We start from the raw sequence: 12,408 nt of genomic DNA on the forward strand, positions 1-12,408 counted from the left end.
TTCTTTTTGTTACCTTGATGTTCTACATCTCTTAAAGAATATATTTGGCAGTAGACCTTGCTTTCTAAGTACTAATGTGACACATCTTTTTCTAAGAAGCCCTTAATGTTGGAAATAGGAAGTACTCTGATGGGTGTCACAGTAATGTCCATATTGGCAAAAATGTACAGCTATAAGATAGTACATCCTGTTTTTAGATCGGCTGTGGTTGCAGATCTAAACGCCACCAAATATATTGTACATAACTGTACATACAAACCCTGAGAAGCTAGAAGCTAAGCCTGGGCATCAGCAGTCTCACTCTAACTTTTTCTCCCAACAGGTTTTTAAGGACGATCTCAGTAATCCTGTTCCTCAACAAACAGGACATGCTAGCAGAGAAGATCTTAGCAGGGAAATCTAAACTTGAAGATTATTTCCCAGAGTATGCACGATATACGCTTCCTCCTGAAGGTACATGTCCTGCATATGGACAGTATAATGCTATGATCCTCCATGTAATGTAATGTATTTTATGGTTTTGCAAGACTTGTTACTTAAATTCAAAATAGATGCATCATACTTTCCCAATAATTCTAAAACTGTATTTTTTCTTACAGAAAAAAACACATGAATTTCACATGTTTCACATGGGATTCACAAAAAAAGTTCCAAAAACTTCACATGTGAATCTACATGTTAAATTAAATTAACATTAAATAACATGACTTTTTAAACTAAAATTCTAACGATTTGGTGCATTAAATAACATTACTTTTTTAAACTAAAATTTTAAATTTAATGTAAATTAAATTTCAATCAACAGCTAATCTACATAACTTAATTATGTAGATCCAACAAGTAAAAAAAAGTATGTTTAGAAAAATCATATCCTATCTTCCACTTGTGGATCACCTGCGTGATTGACTTACTGCAGTGCTACGCATACTCATCGACGCAAGACATCAAACTCCTCACATGCTCCTCATGTTTTTAAATGGCTCTCATAGGACTTTGATGTCATAAGCCAATTGGTCTATGCAGCATTGCTTGTAGTCAAACACACCTGTACTCATCTGATTGCACGCACCAAATCGTTAGAAATCCCAGTTAAACATTCAGAAGTGGGAGGGGTTAACTTGATTATGCAGCACGTCACCTTTCTCGTCGTCAAGTTTTGGTTACTGACATGGAGCATTTGGATGGGACTAAAATCACTGAGAAGTTCTGATAAAAATTGCTTTACTAATCTCGTCCGAATAGTTCTCTAGTCTTAAAGGGGACATTCCATGAAAATCAGACTTTTTCCATGTTTAAGTGCTATAATCGGGTCCCCAGTACTTCTACCAACCCAGAAAACATGAAAAATAGCAACCCTGTAACTTTGTTTTGGTAAGGCTCTCTCTGCAAGCATGTGAATATATAGGTCATTCGGATTTCGCACCCCCTATGACGTAGGTAGGGGATCTTATTATAATGATACCGCCCCTTCAACTGCGCTATCCAACCATGAAGGGCCTCACGAGTGCGATAGACAGAGAGAAAGAATGACTGACAGCACGACATGTTTGTATTCCCTCAAACACAAACAGGAGCCTACAATCTTATAACTTGTAGTTTTAGTAATCTTTCTAAAGATTGAATTAACGTTCTTAAGGATTAACCTTACCTTAGTGCAAGAGAGAGAGAGAGAGAGAGCGAGTGAGTGAGAGAGAGAGCGAGTGAGTGAGAGAGAGCAAGTAAGCGAACGAACGAGAGAGAGAGAGAGAGAGAGAGAGAGCAACGCGCCGGTTCGCTTTCAAGTATGTTGTTTAATATGTTTCTCTGAAGTTTATATGAATGAACAGAAGGTGTAATGCACTGCACGAAACAGAGTGAGAGAACAACGCGTATTCACTATCATACACAATAAGCATAAATATGTTGTTTAATGTTTCTCTGAAGTTTCAAATGAATTTGAGGAGTAGCAAGATAGAGAATGAGAGACTGACAGAAACGCGAATGTGTTCAATATGTACACAATAAACTTAAACATGTCATTTGATCTGTTTCTCTAAAGTTTAAGCAAAAAAACGTGTTGTTTTATTACAGATCATTTAAATGTGCTTGTGTGGTTTGGTCAAAAAGTAAACTTCTGAGTGCTTGTGGAAGTGGATTTTATTGTAACATCAGGGTTGCCAACTCTCACGCATCTGGCACTCGTTTAGCTTCTTGCGCCGCCACGCAGACCGATCTGCATGTGAGGTCTCAGCACCGCAAGACCGATTCAACAGTAAATGACTCCGTATGCATTTAAATCGATCTCGCGGTCGTATGATGTCACAAGCCAACAGGTCTGCGCCCCATAAAGTAAGAAACAGTCAAATTGACTCCCAAATGACGAATCAAATCACAGACAGAGGTGCAACTCAAAATATGACGGCTGCGCGATTCCTCAGAGTGAAAGTGCAAGAAAGATGTAAGTAATTAAACACTGACTATTATACAGCTGTTTAATGATTAGATTCACAGCCTTGAACTTGTAAATCCGATGCATCGTGCGCGGCACAACGCTTAAATAAGCCCATGTTCGTCTTTTTGCTTAAACGGACAAATTCACATAACATTTGTGAATGTAGCTGTCTTAATTAGTATCATGGTAAACAACTGATTAATATGTCTTAACCGAATGTAAACATTTTATTGCATTCTGTCTAAAGCCTGCCTAATAAACACTATCCATTTTGAAGTCATAAACAAAAGAAGAGAAAATCACTCACTTGTCTGTAACTTCTGTAATTTTGTAAAAAAAAAAAGGATTAATCCATATTTAATTTTAAATAAATTACTTTTTTTGCCAAAAAATCTTAGTGTTGAGCTCTTCTATTGAAGTAAGTTTAAGGTTTATTATGGAATTTAGATTTCCTGAACAACTTTTACTAAAATTACTTCTTCATTAACAGACAGTAAATCAAATGTAGGAAGTTTAAAATGCAGCCTTGCATTATATCTTAAAGCAGGTACGCTCAAAGATGATTATTTGTTACACCTGACCTAGATTATAAACATGTGAATATTAGCCAAAGCAAAATTCTTATGACAGACAGGAGGCTGATGGACCATTCTAAGGGCCCAATATATAGTAATTTCCTGAATATAAGCACCATGCATTGTTTTATTCACCGTGTTTTATGCAAACAAACAATGCCATGTATAGTCCTCACGGATGCATTAACCTCAGAGATTATGACCTTAGTTAATCAACCATACTCAGTGTTTCCCACAGGATTTTGAGAGACTTGTGGCGGTGATGACGTCACACTCTAATTAGCATATATGTGACGTCATCACATGTTTGCGTTTGATCCGGTTTGATCGAGTATTGGCACCTGAAATATGTTTCACTTCTACTCTTTGATCTGTCACGTTATATTGCATTTTTACACAACTGATTGCTAACAGTTCTGTGCCTCTGAGAAGTGAATTTGACTTTTTAAAGTTTGTGTCGTGTTATTCAGGAACTGACTTGCCACTGACTTGTTTTTTCGCCTAGAATACAAGTAAATGCTTAAGCGCTTTTATATTTGAAAGAAACCCGCAAAATAACAGGAAATTACGAAACGTACGTGTATGTTTACAGCTGGTATATAAATCACCATACATTTACATTGAAGTCTTACTGCTGTTGCTCTTCTCATCACTGTCTTGTTATGAGCCCCTTTTTATTCAAATGCGAGTTTTATTGTCGCGTATAGCGCAGACAATTGGGTGCAAATTCAGAAATATGAGAGAATACACAGTAACTGTTACACAAAGTTACTACAAAACACGTGCGCAGGCATATCGCATTATAGAGAGGGAGAGAACGGGTGTGTGTGTGTGGGAAACACTAATGCTAACCTTTCATCAAGTCATCGCCGTCTTCTCTGTCAGTAAAATCTGTGACTGTTGACGTTTACGCGTAAAAGAAAGTATACGGAGGAACGGACATTGAAACACCGCCACCTTTTCACGCTCATGTGAGAGAGAGAGGGGCGCGCGCTGCATGCAACATAGAAAGGGAGGGTGGCTGGGTGCTTGCAACAATGAATTAAGATGTTTTTAAACAGTAAAATATAAATGTAAATGGGGATCATGAAAAATCTATTTGTGGCAGCCAGCGCTGATTCTGTGGCGGTGCGCCACGAGTAAATCAACGTATGGGAAACACTGATACTTATTCAGGGGAGCTTGATGAACTTGCAGCTCTCTTTCAGCAAAGCCCTGATCATAACAATCACATAATAAATCAAATAGTCAAAGTAACATTTAACAAAAAGAAACTTATCAAAACAAAAATAAACTTGCCAGAAACACAAAGAAACTTATCAAAACAAAAACATCAAACATTTGGAAATGAATGTAGTCGGTGTAGGTTTAGATGTTAAGAGGCTTGTGGTGTCCACTGGCCAAAATTTCCAGTAGGCCGCTACAGGCGCATGTTTCTGGAGAAATCTCACTCCAGACAAATCACCAAAGTTGGCAACCCTGTGTAACATGCTGAAAATCATTGTGCTTGTTTAAAACACTGGCAGCATGAGACCTTTAAAGTCTTTATTTTTATTCCACAATGTTCCCCATCTGCTGATAAACATGTATTTATTATAAAACTGATGATTGACTTTTTAAACTTGTTCAAATATATAATGCTGAACATCTCTTACTATCTTCTTTCGTGATAAAATCTCCCTCTCTTGTTTACAGCGTGAGCGCTTGAGACTCCGCCCACCTGAGCAGCTCATTTGGATTTAAAGGGATACACACAAAAACGGTGCATTTTTGCTCAGACCCATAAATTGCCTATTTTAACATGCCACAATAAATTACCTATATGGTATTTTGAGCTAAAACTTCACATATGTACTCTGGGGACATCGAAGATTGATTTAGTCTTGTCCGAATGCTCCATGTCAGTAACCATTACAGACAATGTCAGTAAAGATTACAGCACCCAATTTTACCTTCCGTAAAAAGTAGGGATGCACCCATACCACTTCTTCCATTTCCGATCCGATACCAGAATTCCAGAGTATCCGCCGATAATGATACCTGCTGATCCGATACTACTGCAGTGTATTTTATTACAATTTAAAATTGCAGTGTCAGTAATTATTACGGAGAATGTCAGTAAAGATTACACGACTTTTACCTTCTGTGAAAAGTTCCGGAGAAATTACCTCAGGTAATACTAATCCAGTGCAAATAGACCAGCTGTAAATATACACGTAAATTGCGTCATGTCCTTCTAATTTGCGGGTTTCTTTTAAAGAGTAACTAAACCCTAAACAAACTTTTTTTAGTTAATGATCTGTAAGAATGATGCTTTATTAGTGCTGTTCATTGATTTTAGTACGTTTTTTGACATTTGGATATAAAGTGTTTCAATACTACAATATATGGTGTAAAAACGTCTGAGTGCTGCCCTCTTCAGGTTAAACGGTGGGTATTGCAGTTGAATTTTCCTATTGGATGTTGGGTCCAAAAAATAACTCGTGACGTAAGCAGGTTCAAGCTCACCATGCCCTTGTTACGATCTCCCCACACACTTGGTACGAGCTTAGTTCGTCCCCTCTATCTCCGTTGGGGTCTGCCCACTTTTCTTGCATTTTTCAAATATTGCAGTGGGTGGAGTCAGGCTCTGACCAGGGGTTTAGTTACACTTTAAATATATAAGTGCTTAAAGAAGCATTTACTTGCATTCTATGTGGAAAAACAAGTCAGTGGCAAGTCATTTCCTGAATAAAATGACAAACTTTTTTTTTTAAAAGTCAAATTTACTTCTCAGAGGCACAGAACTGTTTCTGAAACTGACATTCTCCGCAAAATGAAATTAAACACAGTGTTTCGCGTTTTCCTCATCTGTGTCATGTTGTTTGCACATCTTATATCAGATAGCAAGGTAATGTGCACGTGACGACGAGAGGTGACTCGCTGCGCAATCGAGTTACCCCTCCCACTTTTGAATGTTTTACTGAGATTTCTAATCCCGTCTGAATTGACCATTTAATATTACAAACATCCTGTGGTAAAATTACATTACGCCACCTACCCCTGTTAAACTAATCCCGTCCGAATAGGGCTTATGTTTACATTAGTGCATTTTTGTTTTAAACCGCATTACTTTTGCTACGTTTACATCTGGCATACACACTACTGCAGAGTTTTTGAGCCTTGTCAACAGAAACTTTCATCTCGCTCCATGATTGGGTGTTCTGAATAATTGCGTATTCTTCCCTGGTTTGTCAAGCCCCTATTCATCCTGCATGGTTTGTCGTAGACTTGCTTATAAAAGTGCTATGACTTTTATAAGCAATTTCCGGAAACAATCCAATTGACTATCTTTGCGACATACTTTGAAGGGTCATAGCTGCGAGTGAGAAATTTGTAGAAACGTGTGGGTTACCACATTTGAAGAAACTGGCAGGCACTGTGAGAACATACTTCATATTGGGGTATAAGCTGTACTCCTGGAGGGTAAGAGCCACTCAAAATTTCCCATTGACTTGTTATGGTGCAAGAAACATGCCCATATAAGGGAATAAAAACATTTCATATGGGATATCTTTGCTTTTCAGTGTTGTAGAGTCAAGTACAGGGCTGGACTGGTAATCTGGCATACCGGGCAAATGCCTGGTGGGCCGACGCACTTGGTGGCCAGTCCATATATGTGATTTTTTTTTATTTAAACCAATGACCGGCCCATAAAGCAGGGACGGTGGCCCATTGGTTCATTTTCCATACTGACACTGGGCAGGCCCAATCATCTCTTAACAGGCTCTCCCCCTCTGTTTCTTGTCTGACACAAGAAACAGAGGGGGAGTAACACTATTTTTGTGAGACCTATCATACATCTCACACTATTTGTGTCTGAACAGCCCATAACACTCTTACATCACCCAACGCGACCCGTTGCTTTCTTTCTTTCTTTCTTTCTTTCTTTCTTTCTGTTTTTATGTAATCCATTAATGGTGCTTTCCAAAAAAGTAAGCGTAAGAGGGGTTTTTTTTGTCGGACAGACCGGCCCAGGAGATACCTTATCAGCAGCCCATTGGTTCTTTTTCATTTGACAGGGTCAGTGTGGGTCTGTCAAAGACTGAGAACCGAGTTGACATTTGGTGAGCAGAATTGCTCTTAAAACACTGTCATTAGATATCCTCTTGAAAAAAACTCAGTCAAAAACACAAGTGATAGACCAACAGTGTGGGCAAAATTATTAGGTAACTACATCAAACTTTTGGATCAGTTTTTATCTAACATATTTTACTAATTCCAAACCTAATTCATCTTAATAAGTACCATCAATTTTGTAAATAAAGCATTTATAACTAATACATTATTGTTAATGATGGCTGGCTGGAGAAAAATCTCCTTATATTAAGGTGTGCAGAATTATTAGGCACATTTTCTTTTACATTTAAAATTGGCCAAAAAACACACACACTGGAAATTCATTTTTTGATGTCCATAAGAAAGATGCCATGCATGGAAATTGCAAAATTGAGGTGTGACCAAGCATGGAAATCGTAAAAGTGAGTGAAACCAAAATGTCTCGATCGCCCCCAGTGACTGGTCCTAGAATAGGTCATAAACCCCGCCTCCCCCATGTTATTCAATGGGACTTTTTTCTAAAGCTGGTTTCTGTCATTTACTGTAGTTTTTATCACACTGATGTATATTCAAGATTTTTTTTTTTTAAATAAGTTTGTTTTTAGTTAGTTATTTAATGCTATAAAAACTGTGGTGTCACATCATGTTTAACAGCTGTGATATGTGCATTCTGCGAGAGCGAGGGCAGGGTCTTGATTTAGCGGATTTACTTCCTGCTCACTACTGCACAGGACTGGTCCCGAAATTGCTACTGCGCAGACTCAAGATGTCAGCCCAGTATCGAAACACTTGTGGCTTCACTTTTCAAGAATGGAAGAGAGCAAATGGGAGTTGTCCATCTTCTTTTAAAGTCTATGGGTGTATAATTCTGAGATAGTTCCCATTGAAACCGTTTTGCCAATTTAATCCTGAATCGAGCAGCAAGGTCATAACATAGGATGAAAGGAAAAGATATATACAGTACAAAAATGTATGTTAGTTCTTAAAATTACTGTGGTTTGGAATTGGTAAAAGGTGTTCAGAAAAAAATGTGATCAAAATATTCTGCATACACTATAATGGGACTCGTGCCTCTGCCGCGAGACTGCGACTTCATTGTAACATTTATCAAATCTTGGTGTTATCATAAGTTGATCAGAATGGGTAGTTTAAACATTGTGCACACTCACTGGCTAAAACAATTAGCAGATTTTTTTAAACCTGCAAAGCCTTTTACAGCGTTTACGTTTTTGTAATGTCACTTGTAAGCTCTTATACTTTTCTACTTAATCATTATATAGAGTTAGTAGTCCAGATTGCACAAAGATTTGGGTTCCTATGTGGTGGGCCAATCTTGGCCAAAATGCTACAGCCAAATTTTTTCCCAGTCCAGCCCAGCCCTGGTCAAGGGGGTGGGCTCATTTTACTCAGGCATCCAATCAGTCTCTCAGGATCACCCCAAAGCTATTAAGCCACGCCCCTAGCACCATTTTTGGGCACCCTAGCAAAATATCCCATAGACTGCCATTAAAAAATGGCCAGATGGATATCTTTGTAGCACAGTGTCTTATGGCGCTTTTCCATTGCACAGTACCCCACGGTTTGGTTTAGTTTGGGTCGGGTCAGCTTACTTTTGGGAGCTTTTCCATTGGGTGCAGTACGTAGTACCCAATACTTTTTTTTCGTACCACCTCGGTTGGGGTTCCAAGCGACCCGAGCTGATACCAAACGTGACCCGAAAACACTGTAGATCACTGATTGGTCTGAGAGAAGCGTCATTGCTATAATGTAAATATTAGATTTAGCTTACTGCTAGCTTGCGCTGTCTCAAGCAAACATGTTGTTATCTGTGTTCTGCTATAAGTTTCCAAACACCCTTTTAGCGATGAAAAACATCCACAGGTTGAAAATCCAGGACACCATAACATTTTTTCCAGACTTGCAGTTTGTGGCGGCACATTCGCGACGTGCACATCAGCATTATATATGCTTAAATGCAACTTGAATGAGGCTCAGCGGAGCGCCGTCGACTGATGTAACTAGATGATGTAATTAGAATAAAATTTATATTTTATATATATTTAACAATATTAGCAGCAGGACAAAAGTAACAAGTCAGTATCTCCTCACATTTAAACATGATTTAATTTTATTTAAAAAAAAACTCTGAGAAGGCAAACTTCAGGATGTGTTACAGCACTAAATTACCTGTAGATTGATCAGTATTTTAATACATGAAACCAGAAACACAATGCATTATAAGAAAAAATTGACCGCTTTAGGAATTTACTTATCATGGTTGAAAACACCTTTCTGGATCTACACGCAGAAAACGGTGAGTAAATAACGCAATATTTTGCTATTCTTTATTCTGAAACATACAGTTAAATAAATGTATTTAGCTATATTTAGTGTGATGGCTTAGCTTGTTTCTGAGAGCACAGCATGCCAATCCATGATTCTATGCCTGACACAGCTAATCGTTCATCATCTTCCATACTCCGTAATCGCGAACAGTGCTTGTTTTTAATGTTAGTGCAGGCTGAAAATGTGGCTTTCCAAAGCCACGTTAAGGCACAAGGCGAAAGTCAATTGCCAGTCTTGAAAGTTCTTTGTCAGAATTTTGGTTGTCAGTGGATTCAGAGTATAGTGTGGGTGATTCAAACAGTGCTTTCAAAGTGCGGTCTCTTGAAAGGTCCAGAAGGGTATCCTGCTTGCTTGATGACAATCTACCGTCTGTGCTTCCTACGAAGGGATTAGTTGTACTGGTTCCAACTATCCTGCTCAGGAAAATAATTTTGAAGGGTGCAGACAGCACTTGCAGATGTTGACACATTCCAGTTAAGCTCATTATTCGTAAGAAATGCATCCAAGTTTGGAAACATCTACATTTCCCTTATCAACTTGCCCTCTCCATCGCTCTAGTTTCCTCACAAACCCCCTAATTTTATCAGCCATTGTAAAGAGTAGTTGACATTTTAATATACCTGTCAACCTGCCAAATCTGTTCCCGTGGATTCTCCCGTATTTTACCATCCTATCCTGCTATAATCCTGTTAAAATTTTTTCTTGTATTTCTCCCGTATTTTAAATCTTTTTATAACATAATCAAACTTGGCGTATTTGATATTTTTGCTAAATTCGCAGGCGGCAGTATATAGCTATAACAGCTTGGTCAAATGACACTCACCAAAGAAGAATAATAGCGATTGAAGAACAACAACATCCTGAGAGTGGAGGATGGCGAGCCTCACACAGTTACAAAATGCAATGTACACCGGCTGAGCACTACTTTTTTGTAATTGATGTTTGTGCTTTACTGTCATGTTAAATCAATCACACTGGTCATCGGTTGCCATGTCAGTAATATGGTGGCTCATTGTATTTTCTGAGGAATTTGTTCAATAGGCTTTATGTCCAGCTGCACTACTTCCTGAATCTCAGCCAGCTCCTTGTTTCCTGTCTGCCATTATTGGACAAACTGATTAATCCAGGTGTGTCTGATTATTGTTGTTGTGACTACTGAGGTCAGGCACACCTGGATTAATCAGTTTGTTTGTGACTGCTGAGGCAGGCACACCTGTATTAATCAGTTTGTCCAATAATGGAAGACAGGAAACAAGGAGCTGGCTGAAGTTCAGGAAGTAGTTCAGCTGTGCATACAGTAAAGCCTATTTCTCTACTGTGACATTTGCAAGGACCTCAGAACACACAACACATTGTGGACATTGTTCATTTTTAGTGTGATGCACGTGAATCCATATTTTGTGCACTGTTCATCATACTTCTGTCATTTAAAAGCACCTGGGCCTGTGGTTTTTGTGATTAGTCCTCTCTACGTAGAAAGCCCCGATAATATGGGTTTGCTATCATCAGTATGGTGAAGACGTTTAGGCTCTTCTTATTTTAATGTCAGTTGGTTTCTCATGTGATGTTCTCATCACCATAATTACTCAATCACACACCTCGACTTTGCAGTAACTGTAGCAGACATAACTGAGTTTGCTCAATGTTGCGCAGACTGGTCGGGTGTTACACGAGAGTGACTGATGCCTCCCTTTAATGCAGAGGTGGGTATTCCTGGGCATTCCAGGGTTGGAGCTAAACTTTGCAGGACATTGGCCCTCCAGGACCAGAAATGCTCACCACTGCTCTAGTGGATGACTAAAGATTAGATCACATTACCATTTGCTGTTTTATTCAAGCAGGGGGGTGGGCCCCACAGGCGAAGCCAATGATATGATGTGCTGTGTGTTTCTCTGGGGGGCAGGTTACATGAAACTTAATCTATTCACGTCACACCATTTTTGTTATTATTTTTTTAGAACGATTACATAAATGATTTATTATTGAAAAGAGCGCATTTTAAGGTATGATGCTTGCAGGATGTATTAATGATACTAAGACCTGTTATACATCAAATGATCACAGCAAATTTGATTTCGAATGTCATGACCCCTTTAATGTTTTTCTACAATTCTCCCATTTGTATCTAGTTCTCATAAGCAATTTTAGAAGAAACCTCTAGATACAGTTGATGCTTGCAAAGAACTTATTCAAATCCTGTTGGCTTGGAAAGCGGAACCTCTAAGCAAGACATTTTTTGTTTTGTTTAATATGTTCTGTTTTTATTCTCCACTTTTCTAAAAATACGTATGAACCTACGTACATAATTATACATCCAAAATAATAATACTTGTCATCTTTATGCACAGCAACGCCTGACCCAGGAGAAGACCCGAAAGTGTCCAGGGCAAAGTTTTTCATCAGAGATGAATTCTTGGTATGAATTAAGTCTGTTTAACTTTTAGTATTTCTTTTTTATCCTCACGTCTATGGGATTAAAACCATAGTCCGTCCAAAAAAGAAAATTACCACATAATTTACTTATTCTTAGGCCATCCAAGATCATTTTTCAGACAAGCTAGTTATTTTTGTTTGTAAAGTTTTATATATGGATTTTTTTTACAAAACCGCAAACCTATATTTATCCACCTGGAGTGGTTTGAATTACTTTTGTGAAGGATGGATGCACATTCTTTAAGCTTCAAGAATGTAGACCCACTTTTAAGTGTTCTAAAGCTTTGAAGAGCTAGTTAATTTTAATTATTGGCCAAACCCAGCACTGGGTCAAAAAGGGACGAGCCCAGCCTGCTGGGTTATAATTTAACCGATGCTGGGTTGTTTTGACACAAAATGCTGGGTTGTATTAACCCAAAATGCTGGGTTGTTTTAACCTATTGTTGGGTCAAATATATACACTTTCTGGGTTCATTTAAAAATAATCCAACATTTTTAGAGTATGGGGGGAGCAGGGCACAACCT

At 38.4% G+C, this 12,408-nt stretch overlaps 1 protein-coding gene across 1 annotated transcript in view; it reads left to right on the plus strand.

The window, feature by feature from the left end:
• The window catches only part of gnal (guanine nucleotide binding protein (G protein), alpha activating activity polypeptide, olfactory type), a 226,839-nt gene that overhangs the window by 210,630 nt on the left and 3,801 nt on the right, over nucleotides 1-12,408 (plus strand). Inside the window, exons 10-11 of the mRNA XM_065287999.2 lie at nucleotides 323-453; nucleotides 11,799-11,866. Of these exons, the coding sequence (XP_065144071.1) occupies nucleotides 323-453; nucleotides 11,799-11,866 (199 nt within the window). The remainder of the gene's footprint in view (nucleotides 1-322; nucleotides 454-11,798; nucleotides 11,867-12,408) is intronic.

Source organism: Paramisgurnus dabryanus, chromosome 22 (genome assembly GCF_030506205.2).
Source record: "Paramisgurnus dabryanus chromosome 22, PD_genome_1.1, whole genome shotgun sequence".
NCBI lineage: Eukaryota > Metazoa > Chordata > Actinopteri > Cypriniformes > Cobitidae > Paramisgurnus > Paramisgurnus dabryanus.